Consider the following 15637-nt stretch of genomic DNA (forward strand, 5'->3'; position numbering starts at 1 on the left):
CTCTGATCTGAAGTATAGACAAGGTCATGTGACTTGCTTGTATAAACGAAGTGACTTTAAGCTTGTCAGTTCCAAGGTCGATAAGATAGAGATGAGCTTGGCATTTCAATGTTCAACATAGCTTATATAAACTATTCGAGTCCAGTCATAGAGTTAGATAGGTAAATAGTGCCGAAGACGTGATAGAGACCCACCCTTACCTCATCCACAGTCGCATCATTCACGTATAAAGCTCGCAATCAGACTACTGTAGTATTGCATGATTTAGCTAAGCCCTAAGCTCTCTATTGACTTGATCGACCGACCCCTCCCGCATATCCCGTCTATTAAGCCCACAGTCTCCATCTTCCTTCCTCTATCCTTTGCCGACTGCCGATCTTATACATACACGACGTACGATGATCGGCCCAACTCACTTTCTCTCATATGATTGCAGATAGCTGCAGGTGATTGTCACTGTGCAATTCTGTGGAGAAATGATACAAGAGCTCAACCCCGTGTCTTGATCCACGATGACGCAGGCTAAATCGGCCTATATAGCTGTAGCTGCCCCAAGTCTGGGTCATAGAAGCTCCAGTGCAAAAAGAAGCTTCTCACAATGCAATTACTACTGGGAGCTCTGCTACTAGCGACTATCGCTGTCGCCAAGCAACCCAACATCCTTTTTGTCCTGACCGATGACCAGGGCAAGTATGTCGGTGGGCTGGAGCACATGCCCAAGTTACAGGTAGTTACCATATTAACTCAAATCTATCTATGCAAATTCTAATCCACATATAGTCAACCCTTGTCGAACAAGGAACAAGCTACTCCAAACACTTCTGCTCAATCGCCCTATGCTGCCCATCCCGCGCAAACCTCTGGACAGGCCGCATGCCACACAACACCAACGTCACAGACGTGGGACTTCCCTACGGTGGCTACCCAAAAGTAGTATCAGCCGGCTGGAACGACAACTATCTCCCACTCTGGATGCAAGAAGCCGGCTACAACACATACTACGTGGGCAAGCTCTGGAACGCACACACAGAAGACAACTACAACAAACCCTACGCACGAGGCTTCAACGGCTCAGACTTCCTGCTAGACCCGTACACATACCGATACTGGTACGCACGCATGACACGCAACGGCAACGAACCAGTCAAATACGACGGCAACTACTCGACCGACGTGATCGCCTCCAAAGCGGAAGGTTTCATCGACGAAGCAGTCAAGCAGGATAGACCGTGGATGTTAACCGTTGCACCGAACGCGCCGCACTCGAATGGATCGCATGATTCCACGCGGAATGCGAATTGGTTCGGTGAGCCGGAGTTTGCGCCGAGGCATGCGGATGTATTCAAGGATCTCAAGGCCCCGCGGGATGAGAGCTTCAATACGCTTATTGAAGATGCGGTTAGCTGGGTGAATAATGTGCCCGAGTTGAACCAGACGGTTATCGATTACATTGATGAGTTCCAGCGGTGCCGGCTGCGCGCGTTACAGGCTGTTGATGATATGATTGGGAATTTGGTAGAGAAATTGGATAAGTTGGGGGAATTGGATAATACTTATATTTTCTACTCGACGGATAATGGGTATCATCTTGGCCAGCATCGGATGCAGCCGGGCAAGAACTGTGGTTATGGTGAGTTAGTCTTTGTGTTCTTGGATTTTGATTGGACTAACTCGGTGTATAGAAACTGATATCAATGTCCCTCTGATTGTGCGAGGACCTGGTATTGGCAAGAATCAGACACTGGATGCCATTACTAGTCATACGGACCTTGCGCCGACATTCTTGTCTTTGGCTGGGGCGACGAGAGAGGATTTGGATGGGAAGAAGATTCCTACTACCGTTGCGGCCAGCACGGCGGATAACAGGACTGAGCATGTTGCCATCGAGTACTGGGGATTGGTAAGTCAAGTGCTTAGAGAATTAGAGAAGGTCTTTACAATCCGCTAACAGTAAATTCAGGCTGTCCCAGAAGGAATCTATGGATTTGCCAGTGACAAAGTCCAGCAACCTCACAACAGCTACGAGAACAACACCTACAAAGCTATTAGACTGCACTCCGATGACTATAGTCTATACTACTCTGTATGGTGCTCCAACGAGAAAGAATTCTTCGACCTAAAGGTGAGTACCCATCCATCCATCCTTCATATCCAACATCCATCTCCATCATAACAATTATAAATCTAACAAAACCAGGGTGACCCCCACCAAACCAAAAATCTAGGAACACACCCAGCAAAACAAAACTACCGCATCGCCAACCGACAACTCCCCCAAATTCTCAACCGTCTCGACGCCCTAATGCTAGTCCTAAAGTCCTGCGAAGGCGACTCCTGCCGCTACCCCTGGCGCCAGCTGCACCCAGCTGGCAAGGTAAACAGCCTCGCAGATGCACTGGATTCCGGCTTTGACACGTTCTACGAGAACCAGCCTAAGGTTTCGTTCTCGTCTTGTGAGAAGGGGTATATTATTTCTGCCGAGGGGCCGCAGAAGTATCATGTTTATGGGGCTACTAATGCTGGGAAGAGGAGTTGGGGGTGGGATGATATATTTTGGGGGTGGTAGCTCTGTTTGTTGATGGTGTGGTCTTTAGCGGATATGACTATATGACTTTTAACTCGCACATTGGCATTTGGTTTGAAGCTACATGGACAGCAAATATATGAAAGACTTAATACCAGACACGGTCCGGAATATGCATTATTGCTATTTAAGGCCCGAAAACGACATCACTTTTGTTCTTTTCTACAATTTACTGGCTTTCAGCCTTTTTCGTCAGCTGCTCAATGTCAACCTTGGCACTGAGACTGCCGTTGGAACCAGCTGCGTTAGGGGTACCAGTCAGCTGCTCAAGAGCCTGCAGGTCTTCATTGGTAAGGGTGTTGGAGCGGATGGGACGGGAAAGGAGCAGGAGAGCCAGCTTGGGAAGCGAGGAACTAGACTCATGTTAGTGACCCAGTCTCCAAATAATCAAACGCATGTATGAAGCTTACCGAGCTGGCGGCGCTGAGCAGCGCAATCAGAGAGGCTTGGACCACATCCTGGTGGATACCAACACCCCACACTTGCTCGTTGCTACCGGCTGCTGTGCAGTGGATGTATGTAACAGCCTTGACATCACGGCCAAGACCGATGGAGTGCTCCTTATAGTCGCGGACGTCCAGGTCGATGCCCAGAGAAGACAGAGCGGTAGCCAGGGAGGAGATAGCACCAGCGCCGACACCGGTGATGGCGTGCTGGACGTTATCGATCTCAATAACACCAGTGAAGCGACGCTTGAGGTTCTTAGTGTTGAGGGCCTTGCCAGGCTCAGGAGGAGCAGGGGACTGCGAGCGGTCGGTGGTAATGCTGTAGTCGACCAAGTTGAAGCGAGGGTTGGACTTGAGGTGGTAAGCCTCCTCGAACAAGTTGACGATCTCGCTGGGCTTCAGCTCCCGGCTGACAGCCTCGGTCTTTTCCTGCACGATCTTGCTGAACTCGACCTGGAGTGCGCGGGGGAGATCCAGCTCCAGACTGCGCAGAATGATCCAGGCGGCGCCACCCTTGCCGCTCTGGGAGTTGACGCGAATGACGGCCTCGTAGGTGCGGCCGATATCCTGCGGGTCCAGGGGAAGGTATGGGATGACCCATTCGGTTTCCTCGTCCTTGCCTTGGCCCTCTTCGCGGAGCTTGAAGCCCTTCTTGATAGCGTCTTGGTGACTTCCGGAGAAGGCCACAGGAGTCAAGATACCTCCATAAGGCCAACGCTCGTTCACGGGAATCTTGTTGCTCTCCTCTACCACCTTAATGATTGAGTTAATATCTGAGAAGTCGACCTTGGGTGAGACACCTTGTGTGTACAGGTTCAGGGCCAGAGTGACCAGGTCGACGTTGCCGGTACGCTCACCGTTACCGAACAGAGTACCCTCAACACGATCAGCACCAGCCATCTGTGCCAGTTCAGCGGCGGCAACAGCGCAGCCACGGTCGTTGTGGGGGTGGACTGAAACAACAAATTTCTCACGTTCAGTCATGTTTGTGCAGAAGTACTCGACCTGATCGGCAAAGACGTTGGGGGTAGCCATCTCGACGGTAGCGGGAAGGTTAAAGATAATAGGCTTCTCGGCAGTGGGCTCCCAGGCTTCCTTGACAGCCTGGCAAACCTCAACAGCGAATTCGGGTTCGGTATCGGAGAAGGTCTCGGGGGAGAACTCGAATTGCCACTCGGTACCAGCCTGGGAGGGGTCATCCTTGGTGATAGAGCGGGCGTACTTGGTGCAGCGGACAGCCATTTCCAGACTCTTTTGGCGATCCATGTTGAAAACAATGCGACGGAAACAAGGGCTGGTGGCGAGGTAGATGTGCAGGATGGCCTTCTTGGCACCCTTCAGGGAGTCGACTGTGCGACGGATGAGATCCTCACGGCAGGGAGACAGGACCTGCAGGCAGACATCGTCGGGGGTGAGACCGGGCTCTTCAACAAGACGGCGTGTGAAGTCGAAATCGATTTGGGATGCGGAGGGGAAAGACACTTCAATTTCCTTGTAACCGATTTCTACGAGCATCTTAAAGAAACGGTATTTTGCGTCGACATCCTATACAGCCAGTCAGCACGGCATTTTCTATAGAAAATTCCATATCATACCATTGGGTCGGGCAGAGACTGGTTGCCATCGCGCAGATCGGTGGCCATCCAGCGGGGAGGCTTATCAATAATCTTGTTGGGCCATTGACGGTTAGGCAGGTTCAGAGGCTTGAACGCCTTGTACTTTTTTGAGGGATCCTTGAGCCTAAAGGTGGTCAGCATTGCATAACATCAGCCTTCAGGCATGACATACATCGGCATGGCGGCGTGGCGGGGTACCGCGGGGGAAATTGATAAGAGATATAGAGGTGTAGTCGGCCAGGCAGACTCGGATCTCAGGAGAATAGTCTTGGGTCTTCCAAGATCAGGACAGACAGGAAGTCTTTATAGAAAAGAAAAGAGAGGCCAATGAAGAATGGGAGATATGCTGTGACTCAAAGTCGATCATGACGAGTTTTCGGCGCCGACAGCGGAGTCACGTGATATGCAAGTCGTTCGAAGGGCGCGAAGATCGGGAAATGAGCTGGAGATGGGTTGCCGAGACCGTTGTTGTGCTTGTAGGGCTTTAGACATTCAGTTACATTCACTTTGCAACCCTTGCAGGCATGATTGTGCTCTTCTCGTACTCCCACAGCGCCCCGAACTCGGAGGCGTTCTCAGCCTGAGGCATCTACTCCGAGAATAACCGCGCATTGATATGGACAACTCGGCGTTGTGCGTCAATCAGAACTTGAAATGCAGTGGAACACAGTTAATTATACAGTCGAATTTGAAATGGTTTATGGTACATATGGTGCAAGGACGCTCAAATGCTAACAAGACATGTTATACGAAGTTCTTCTCGAGGTCCACCAATAGCGGATGAACTTCATCCACCTTGAGCTTAACGGCTCGAGGGTTTTGCAGGGCATTGTCACCCAGTTTGCTTTTGATCAGGGCTTGTAGCTGCTGGGCATCCTTGTCGGTCTTGCTTTGCATCTGTCCAGTGACATCAACAGATATACCACCATCGGCAAGATCGCGTGATCCAAGGATGAAGATGAGGTTATACTTCATCTGCTTGGCGCGTTGGATCTTCTTTCCTAGCGTCTGCGCGCTGGTATCAACATCAACCAGGAATGTAGAATCAACAGACGACAACGGACGCGGCGACTCGGCACTGCCGTCGTTCAACAATGCGCGGAATCCAGAGAACCTGGCTGCCGCTTCCTTGGCCTGCTGCACCACGGCTTCATCTTGGTTGACTGTCAAGATGATAGCCTGGCGCGGAGAGAGCCAGAATGGCCAATGTCCACCATGCTCTTCGATCAATAGTGCCAAGAACCGCTCCAATGAGCCAAAGATGGCGCGGTGAATCATCACCGGAGTTGCGACTCCTGGCGTAGCCGGGTTGTAGTCCGGTTCACCCTCTGCGACTTGATACTCAAGCTCAAACCGCTGGGGCAAGTTCATATCCAATTGAATAGTAGAGAGTTGGTGGAACTTCCCAGCTTGATCCTGGAGTTGAATATCGATCTTAGGACCGTAGAAAGCACCATCTCCCTCATTCAGCGCCCATTCGCGCCCAGTGCTATCCAGTGCCTCCCGCAACTGTTTTTCGGCATTATCCCACATCTCCAAGGTCCCAATAAAATCCGTCTCTGGCCTAGTAGACAGCACCAACCGGTACGGACCGAGCCCGAAAGTCTTCATGGCCATATCCACGAATCCCAGCGCCGACGCAATCTCCGACTTGATTTGGTGCGGCCGACAGAAGATGTGACCGTCGTCTTGGTGGAAGCGGCGCACTCGTGTGAGACCAGTCAAAGACCCTGACACTTCGTTACGGTGTAGCGGACTGAAATCCGCATAGCGCACCGGCATATCGCGATAAGAGTGGTTCTGCGATTTGAAGAGCAGGCAGTGACCGGGACAGTTCATCGGCTTCAATCCGTATGACTCGTCCTCGCCGACTTCGCCCTCTGCCTCGCCGCTGGCTCCGCGGCCAGTAACCTCGTACATGTCATCTTTGTAATTCTGCCAGTGACCTGATATCTCCCAGAGCGATCGTTTGTAGATGGTTGGTGTCAGGACTTCACGGAAGCCGTATTGCAGGTATTGAGTACGGAGAAAGGAGATGAGTTTGTTGACGACGTGAGTACCATTCGGTAGGAAGAGAGGGGATCCGGGGCTGTAGACGGAGGAGGTGAAGAGCTCTTGGGCGGTTCCCAGAGCTCGATGGTCGGTGAGAGGTATCGGAGCATCGGGTTGTTTTGGGTCAGAACACGAGCAATCGCGATGTGCTGTTGTTGATAACAATCGCAACCGAGGGAGATGCCATGGCAGAGCTCTGTGGACTAGCAATGGTCGTAAACGAGGCAGTGGGCGCATTGTTGGTTGCGCTGAAGATTCTCGGCCGCATTTCCTGCCGATCTTGTTGTTCCCCACCGCTTTGCAGAACGGTCACAGACGCCCAGTTGAATACCTTCGAAAGTCAGTGCAACACGGAAGTTGGACTTGCCTAACCCTTCGCTACGCCTTGCATCCGTCATGTCTAGCTGAAATGTTTACGCCATGTCTACGGAACAATCTATCCCCTTGGGCGAATCTTGGGTGATCGCATCCTCTATCAAGGAGAGAGAAACGAACCAGAAACCCCTAGTCACACCGAGTCAAAGCCCTCGAAAGAATACCAAAGCGAAGGTCGACCAGTCATCCGAGTCGCTGACATCTTCATCATCATGGATATCCGGCCCGGAGCTTATCATGCCCTCCATATGCGAGACGCCAAACCCAGAAAAGTCATGGATAGAATACAGACGATCTCCGAACCAGCCTGGCACGCCAAACACGAAAAAACGGCGCAAAGTTTCAGAGCCGAGTCAGCGCCAAAGTGAAGACCGAGATAGCGCCAAAGCTGGAGAAGACGCTGGCTCGTCTACTCCAGCAACCACCGACGACACTCTTGCAAAGAACAAGGTCCTCAGGCTTATAGACAGCACCCTCCTCCGAGGTGCTATCAACGCAGTCTTGATCGCCTTGATCCTCCACCTGCTAGTACTCCCAGAGCTAGTCTACCAAGCCAACGACCTCTGCCAGCTACCGAGCATCAAAGTCCTCTATCCTAGCAGCTGTATCACCTTAACACCGACATACCCACCGCGAACTCCCTTCCAATCACCACCAATATCCCCCGAAGAAAGCCTCACAACCTCACAGCGACAACTAGAGTCGATCTTCGACACGACCCTAGAAACCCTAACACCGCTATCAGGAATCCTGAAACAAAGCGAAAGCATGCTCTCGGACCTAGAAGCGCAGCTCAAAGCAACATTCCCAGACGCTAAAAACGCCCTAGATCTCGAATTCCAAGGCAGCAACCAAGCCGTACAAGCAGCAGTCTGGGAATTCGATTCCCTGCGCGCAGATCTGCGCTCAGCAATAGACAGCCTGCTAGCAACACGACCAGCCGAACCCGCCACCGGCAACTCAGTAGCAAGCGACACACGACAAGCAATCCAAAACCGCCGACGCGAAGAATACCTCGACAGATTGCGCAGCCAAATCCGCAGCAAAGCAGACTCCCTCAACACGCGCTTCACAACCCTAGACGACCACCTCGAAGCTGTAGACGGGATAGTAACGCGCGAAGAACGAAGAAACCCCACCAGACTCAACCAGCACAGCAACATCGACACCGGAGACCGTCTCCATTCCGTGCTGGACTCGCTCGATCTCGGCACGATCGGGTCTTATTTCTTCCGGGCGCGATCGTCAGGAGCTGCATCGTCGTCGTCAGCTCAGGCTCAGGCTCAGGTCCCTGCAGATCAATCCACCTCCATGCCCACGCCACGCCCCACTGCGACCCTGGCGCTGCTTCGTGTTGCGGCGACGCACCATCGTCCTGTTGCTGATTCGGTGTTGAGGTTGGCACGTCAATTGAGGGATGTGCGGCGTGCTGGATTCGGGTCCACCTGGTAGACCCTAGACCCACCGGGTTTGGGGATGATTCAGCATGGGAAATTTGAGGACTATCCTGTCCGAAGGATTGTGAAAGTATTTGGAGTTACATGTAGTGTTACAGTACAGAACTGTAACTGGTAACAGTGCGTTTGGACTTGGATTTGGATTTGAATTTGCGACTTGGATTGAGCATACGCATGGAAATTGAGAGTTTCATCTCATTGGAGAATCAAATCAGCGAACCCTGGAAATAACGAGACACAAGATAACGACTCATGAAATACATGCAAGATTACAATTACAAAACAACCAGATCCATTTTCCCACTTTACTTTCTACAACTTTCTATGGAGTACAAACTACGGGAAAAAGGACAATACACCCGTGACGTTCCGATGTAGTCACGCCAAAAAATCAAACAAGGGCAAACCCAGACCTTGCCAACCACGGTTCATCCATACAATAGGTTGTATCCCAGCCAATCCCAATACACCTGACCAAACGTTTACAGCAAGAAGGATCCACAGCCAATCCAGACCTGGCCAAGGCAGCCGTTCCAGGGTTTGCAGGCTCTGAACTGGATTTGGAGAATCGGTATTGAAGTCCGGTTCGGCCGGTGGAATGGGTTGATTTTACGGTGAGATATTCGTGTAGGGTTTGCATTTACATATGATTGATCTATGCGGGTTTGGGTTCCATGTAGGTGTAGCTGTATGTAGATGTAGATGTAGATGTGTAGGTCTGATTTAGGTTGGAATGTGGAATGTGGAGGCAATCAAGGTATACATATGCACATACACCACAAGAGCTCTGCTGCAAACATGGGCAAGGAGCGGTGTGTAAGTCTAGAACCAAGCTGTGATACAATGCAATGTAGTATCTACAGTGGGAGAATAGGAGAAACGATCGTAATCAAAGACATAAATTATTGCATGTTGATGATAGTGGTATGCGATAGATACAGAAATGTCCGCCCAAACAAACGTCAGAATCTCACCAGCACAAAGGAAAAGCACTGGAGAGAGAGAACGCTTCGGGTACAAGGACACAGAACAAAAATAGTACATCATAGAAAACCATCCATCAAACCATTACCATATCCGGATCCAGCCCAGGTGTATTCCTCATTTTGAGGCGAGTTTCCATTAAAACATGCACGACAAAAATCAAGCGCTCAGAAGGACATTTACAGCTGGAAGAAGGTGGCCACCAGAGCCAAGATGGACACGGGGCCCATGTAGCTGGCAGCGACGTTGGAAGCCGCGTTGAAGGCGGGGCTGGAGCTGGCAGAGGCCGAGGCACTGGTGCTGGAGCCGGAGCCGGTCTGAGTGCTGGTGCCAGAGCTGCCAGAGCCGGAGCTGGAAGAGCCGGAGCCGGCACCGGAGCCAGTCTCAGTGGCACCGGCGGAGCTGGAGCTCCCAGAAACACCGGAGGAAGAGGCGCCGGAGCTAGAAGCACCAGTGCTGGCGGCAGTGGAGGACCCAACACCGGAGGAGGCAGAGGAACTCTGGGTAGAAGTCACCATGGTGGTGGGGGTGGAGGAGGCCTCGGTGGTGGAAGCCTCGGTGGTGGAATCCTCGGCGGAGGAAGTCTGGGCGGGAGATGCCTCAGTGACAGAGGTAGGGGCAGCAGTAGTGGTAGTGCTGCGGGCGCTGACAGCGTTGGAGCCGGTGAATTTGATAGAGTCGGAAGAACCAGACATGTCAGACCAGGTGTAGGACTCGGCAGGGTTGGCGTTCTTGATCTCGACGCTCTTGATGTACATGCTGAAGGGAGCGGCAGAGTAGTCGGTAAGACCACCGGCCCAGTCGATGGTTCCCTGGCCGTTGCCGGAGTCACCACCGGCCCAGATACCGATGCGAAGGTTCATGGGTGTCTGAGGGAAGCGAGAGCCGCCCTGAGCATCGGCATACTTGAGAGTGCGGACGACGTTGCCGTCGACGGACCAGACGAGTGCCTCCTTGGACCAGTTGACGGTGTACTTGTGGAAAGTATCCTGAGGAGTGGCAACTGCGGGCCAAGTGTCACGGTCGTAAGTAGTGGTGTCACCCTTTCCAAAGTAGTTGGTCTGAATTGCGCCGTTGTTGCCACCAATGCCCTCCTGTTGATATTGTTAGCAGTGGTCTCATTGTTATTTGGAAAGTCACATACCCAGTCAACCTCATCGAGGTCATCGGACTGCAGAACAATGGAGCTGACAATACCCTGGCCAGGAGCAGACTTCATCTCTACGGTGATCTCACCGTAGAAGAAGTAGAAGTCGGTCTGGATGGTGGGGGCATCGCCCTTCTTGTTGACAGTGAACTCGGCACCATTGCTGCCAGTGTTGACCTGGCCAGCAGTGGTGGTCCATTTGTCCAAGCCACTGGACTGGGTGAAGTCGAACTTCAGGTCAGACTCAGTGCTACCGGGGTTAGCTGGGCAAGTCTTCTTGGTAGGGTTGCAGTTGGAGTAGGTCTGCGCGGCAGCGAGGGGGGCAACGGCGAGAGCCGCAGCAACGAGCTTCATGATGGAAGGCATTGTGAGATAAGTTGCGATGAAGAGAAAACGAAAGTGGGAGAGAAGGGGATTAAAAGTCCAGAGAGAAAAGTGGGTAAACGAATGGATCCCTGGGACGTGCGAGGAAAGAGCTCGGTTGCTGTGGGCTACGCTACTTATCTACTCCAGCTACTGTAAGATGTACTATTGTATGTATCAGACGCTAAAAGTTAACTAAAAAAAGGAGGAGGCGGGATTGGCTTCAGGGACCCGAGGCCTATCACAGGTGGCAAGGCCGGGGTGAGACATCACGGCCCCAGTAGACCCATAGGGGCCCCATGAGCTGCTGGGGGTGGATCAAAGCTTGTACCCAAGACATTGCAAGATGCAGTCTCTTTTACAAGGGCTTCTTTCAGGCAACTTGCATGCTACAATGCAACCTATACTGTACATTGTGTGTATTTTTTCTACTTTGCCTATTTAATAGCCACGCAATACTGACATAATGGTCAAGATCGGCCGATCCGGCCGATCTCAAGCAATGACAGATCAAGATAAAATACATAAATCCACACGAGATTACAATACATGTATGGCCGATGAGCCGAGCGAAACAGGTCGGTACTGTAAGCGAGCCAAGACACCAGGGCAGGCACCAAGGTTAACCTCTTACCTTCCTTTGTCCCTGGAAATCTCGTTCCACAAATTACATTAACCCTTTAACTCAACTTGATAGATGTGAAACATGGGGCCATTGTGTACACACATTATAGAATCCCTATTCAAGGAGATTCCCATGAATATTACAGTACCCTGGATCTCACCAGACACATCTATTTTTGTCCTAATACGATGAGAGCACTAGTCTCTCGCTTATAATTGCCCACATATAAAAGAAAGAATCGTAAAGTCGGATCAGATGACTCAGGAACTCGGGGCCTGTGCTGAGAACGTGGCTCGGAGCGGAGTCGGACTTGCCTAGCGCCGATGCTACCCATTCTCCAGATCATAAGGCGGGCTGAGTGAGACCTTCTAGTATAGCGCCCACGCTAAATACAGTAAATGGGATGGTATTATTAGAGTGGCTGGGCAGCTGGGCAGAGTGTTCAAACTGTCTCGCAACCCGAATATGGATGCAAGGGGCCTATTAAATATTGTTCAAGGCGCTTAGGTTCTCTTGAAACAGTATAGATAAATTACACGTCAGTGTGATCCCGCGTTTCGAGTCTTGGCTATAGTATGGGGAAATGCAGGAACAACCCTTGGGCCAATTATCAACGCATGGTCCTGTTTTTAATATATGAAAGGTGAATGTGTACATAATACGGAGTAACGTTAACCTTATAACTTGTTAAATTGAATGCTCCTATGGACATACGATGAAATACTCCATATCCAGGAACTAAACCTTGGAAATAACCTCCTACTTAGACTTCCACCTCCGCCGGACCAGTCAACTTAATCTCAACCTTCTTAGTGACACTCCGTCTGGCAACATCATACTCAACACCCCGCTTAGACTGAGACTCTCCATCACGTCCAAGCACAGTAACAGCCTCAATAGCCACCTCAGGATGATACCCAAAGCGACCACTGATCTTCAACTTCCCATCGCGATACACAAACCGAATCTCCGCCGCACTCTCAACCTCAATCGACTCGCCATCATCAAGATACAACTCACCCTCAGCAGAGCCATCAACACCAGGCGCAATAAGAATCTCAAAGCCACGCTTGCGCAGCTCAGTAGTCGTCATCGCACTCTCAACCCTAAGGGGAAGAATACTCCCACCACGGATATGAAGAGGGATATCAGTAATGGAAACACCAGACAATGTCTGTGTAGCACCAGCCCCAACAACCTTCTCCCCAGTAAACCAATCATAGAAAAAATCATCAGGGAAATACGCCTGCACAGAAGTCGCCCCCTCCTCAGAAACAGGCGAAACAAGAATAGCCTCCCCATAAAAGAACTGCAACTCATTGCCCACAACATTGGAATCAGCGGGATAAACATAGAAAAGCGGCTGGAGGAAGGGTACACCCGTCAGGGTCTGCTTATGGAAAGAAGTATACAAGTAATCAAGCAAGCGGTACCGAATATCGATAACCTTCTTCGCGGCTTCCGTAACACTCTCCCAGCGGTAGAATTCCTGTGGGATGGACGTGATTTCGTTGTGGTTGCGGTAGAAGGGGCTGAAGGCGCCTAGCATTGCCCAGCGCGCGCAGAGTTCTTCCGTTGTATTGCTGCCGAAGCCGCAGACGTCGCTGCCTACCATTGGGATTTGGAAGATTGAGGCGAAGGCGAGCATTTGGCTAATTGAGATGCGGTATTTGTTCCATTCGCTTAGGTTGTCACCGAGCCTGGAAGGAGATGGGTGTTAGATATAGAGTGAGAGGTGGTGAGGTGGATGATCTTACCAGTGACCGACGTGGGCTCCTGCTCCGGCAAAGGTACTGCGGGTAATGACGAGAGGGCGGACATTAGGACGACGCTTGAGCATTGCTTCACGGGATGCCGAGCTCATCACTGGTTTTGTTAGACAGCCATACACATGTACTGGATAAGATGAACATACTAGTTCCATAGAGATTGTGAGTATCATACTCAACATATCCCTCACCAGCATGAACAATATCAGTATCAATAGTCTTATTACTGATACCACCGGCCTCATTCGCAATCGCATAAGGCGGGTTAATAAGATCACGATCCTCAAGACCAATCTTCATACCCTTCTTCCCGGCACCAGGATTCCCTTGATGACCACGAGGACTCCGCTCCACAGCCACATCCCTTTTAACCCGCTTCGAGGTCTGAGTCTGAGGCTGGAAATCACGGGGGAAGCCGGGAATATGGCGAGGCGGCGAGCGAACAGGTGGTGGCGCGGGTGGCAGGTCATTATCCTCGGCATACTGGGCTGGGTTTTCGCAGGGGTATGGGCAGAAATTGGCGGCTTCGTTCATGTCGATCCAGAGACCGTCGATGTCGACGCCATCGTCTGCGCTGAAGAAGCGGTTGAATTCGTCATTCCAGTAGCTTTGGGTGTCAGGGTTGAACCAGTCCGGGTAGACGGTTGCGCCGGGCCAGACGGCTCCTGTTTCTTGTTAGTTGGCGGGTTATTAGGGCCTTGTTGTGTGATGTACCTTCGTAGAGTTCATTTTGGTCGCTGTCACGGTAGAGGAAGATGCCTTGGTCCGAGCCTCGGTTGAAAGCACCGTTATCTAAACGGTTTGTTAGACATCGTATGGTGGATGTGATCATTGATTGTAGTCATACCAGAGTGGCTAACCGCCGGATCAACCATGACGATATACTTCTGGTCATGCTTATGCAGGTACGAAACCAATTCCCGCATCTTGTGAATGGGGAACCGTTCGGAGTCGAGAGTGAACACTTTCCGGCCACTCATGTAGTCGATATCAGTCCACATAGTCTCAAGCGGGATACCAGCTCGACTATAGTTGTATACAGCCTCGGCGACGTCGAAGACATCCTGGTAGCCATAGCGACAGTTGTGGAACTGTAAAATGTTAAATAAATCCAGTGTAAATGTGGAAAGTTAAAGATAAATAGGCAAACCCACACCAAAGGTCCAGTAACTCTGCATAACAGGGAGTCCAACAACCTCGGAATACTGCACACTAACATCCTTGGGAGTCGGACCAGCCATGAAATAGAAGTCAAGAACACCACCTAGAGTGTTATACTCCAGATACTGCCTGCCATCATCACTCTTGTCAATCTTGATATCCATGCCGTTAGAATTCAAGAAGAAAACACCATGAGTACCCTTCTCCCCACGGTGATCAATATAGATCGGATGGTCACCGTAGAGGTTCGTCCCCGATGGAATGCCATACGCATCACGATTCCACAAGGTACGAGTGTAATTCGTCGTAGGCAGCCGCAGAGAATCAGTATGTTCACCGAGACCGTAGAGGTTGGGATCATTCGGGAGCCAAGTGCGCAGATTCAAGTACTGAGATTGAAAGACAATATCCGTACCAGTAGTGTCAAAGAGGACTTCTTTTCCGCGAAGGACTCTAAACGAGAAAGGATTCTCCTTGTAGTCGAAGCGGAGAGCAGACTTTTTCTGGTGAACGCCTTTCTGCCCGGTAGGACGGGGAACGACAGATTCAGGAACCTGGTAGACCTGCTCATCGGCATCATAAATCATAACATGGAGCCGGTCCTCTAGTAAGCGCATAAGTATAGGACTACTGTACAGGGAAGTATAAACATACCCGTCTGGGCCTCAACCAGAAGCTTGAGATTCGGCAGATCAGTACCATAAGTATTACAGGGATCCCCGGCCAACTTCAAGTCGGCTGTCAAGGTCTGACCCAGCTGTTTCACATTGGAAGCCTTGTAACCCGGACAATCATCAAGCTGTGACCTTGAACCTAGCACAGCAGCGCCCACGAGGGGAGCCAGGAAGAACCACCCTTTCATAGTAGAAGTTGGACAAAGCACGACAGGAAGAGTTGGGCAAATTGGAAAGTGGCCCAGTGCATCCTTTTAAACCTGGAGATACACGGCAATTGAGGGGAAATGTGGGGGTCGTGGAGAGATGTGAGTGTTACGAACGGAATAGCCAATGCGAAGCGAAAGAAAGTGCATTGTCTATTGCTTGAATGTAAGGTGATGC

General features: G+C 51.0%; 6 protein-coding genes across 6 annotated transcripts; 2 read left to right on the forward strand and 4 right to left on the reverse strand.

Moving 5' to 3' along the window:
- The first annotated feature begins 542 nt into the window (after positions 1-542).
- N7446_001294 (sulfatase family protein) lies at positions 543-2631 on the forward strand. Its single transcript, XM_058510043.1, has 5 exons — positions 543-727; positions 781-1630; positions 1683-1900; positions 1961-2122; positions 2198-2631. The coding sequence occupies exons 1-5, from the start codon at positions 599-601 to the stop codon at positions 2564-2566; spliced, it is 1728 nt and encodes a 575-aa protein (XP_058375579.1). The 5' UTR covers positions 543-598; the 3' UTR covers positions 2567-2631.
- Positions 2632-2753: 122 nt separating this feature from the next.
- On the reverse strand, positions 2754-4826 carry N7446_001295 (2-isopropylmalate synthase; the record flags this gene model as incomplete). Its single annotated transcript, XM_058510044.1, has 4 exons — positions 2754-2921; positions 2995-4575; positions 4626-4770; positions 4819-4826. The coding sequence occupies 4 exons, from the start codon at positions 4824-4826 to the stop codon at positions 2754-2756; spliced, it is 1902 nt and encodes a 633-aa protein (XP_058375580.1).
- A 564-nt stretch (positions 4827-5390) lies between these two features.
- Positions 5391-6935, reverse strand: N7446_001296 (threonine--tRNA ligase MST1; the record flags this gene model as incomplete). Its single annotated transcript, XM_058510045.1, has 1 exon — positions 5391-6935. One exon carries the CDS (start codon positions 6933-6935, stop codon positions 5391-5393), a length of 1545 nt encoding a protein of 514 aa, XP_058375581.1.
- Positions 6936-7118: 183 nt separating this feature from the next.
- On the forward strand, positions 7119-8525 carry N7446_001297 (uncharacterized protein; the record flags this gene model as incomplete). The annotated part of the gene is made up of 1 exon (XM_058510046.1): positions 7119-8525. One exon carries the CDS (start codon positions 7119-7121, stop codon positions 8523-8525), a length of 1407 nt encoding a protein of 468 aa, XP_058375582.1.
- A 1168-nt stretch (positions 8526-9693) lies between these two features.
- On the reverse strand, positions 9694-11027 carry N7446_001298 (glycoside hydrolase family 16 protein; the record flags this gene model as incomplete). The annotated part of the gene is made up of 2 exons (XM_058510047.1): positions 9694-10608; positions 10659-11027. The coding sequence occupies 2 exons, from the start codon at positions 11025-11027 to the stop codon at positions 9694-9696; spliced, it is 1284 nt and encodes a 427-aa protein (XP_058375583.1).
- Positions 11028-12412: 1385 nt separating this feature from the next.
- On the reverse strand, positions 12413-15441 carry agdC (putative alpha-glucosidase; the record flags this gene model as incomplete). Its single annotated transcript, XM_058510048.1, has 7 exons — positions 12413-13349; positions 13407-13515; positions 13565-14083; positions 14133-14210; positions 14266-14509; positions 14573-15183; positions 15234-15441. 7 exons carry the CDS (start codon positions 15439-15441, stop codon positions 12413-12415), a joined length of 2706 nt encoding a protein of 901 aa, XP_058375584.1.
- Between the last annotated feature and the right edge of the window lie 196 nt (positions 15442-15637).

Source organism: Penicillium canescens (genome assembly GCF_028828765.1).
Source record: "Penicillium canescens strain IBT 15451 chromosome Unknown utg000002l_segment0_segment0, whole genome shotgun sequence".
Taxonomy (NCBI): domain Eukaryota; kingdom Fungi; phylum Ascomycota; class Eurotiomycetes; order Eurotiales; family Aspergillaceae; genus Penicillium; species Penicillium canescens.

Excerpts from the sequence above, each read along its gene's own strand:
- N7446_001294 (XM_058510043.1), top strand. The coding sequence starts at position 599 with ATGCAATTACTACTGGGAGCTCTGCTACTAGCGACTATCGCTGTCGCC. Across the intron at positions 1,901-1,960 it reads CCATCGAGTACTGGGGATTG|GCTGTCCCAGAAGGAATCTA; the intron begins GTAAGTCAAGTG and ends CAGTAAATTCAG. Across the intron at positions 2,123-2,197 it reads AAGAATTCTTCGACCTAAAG|GGTGACCCCCACCAAACCAA; the intron begins GTGAGTACCCAT and ends TAACAAAACCAG.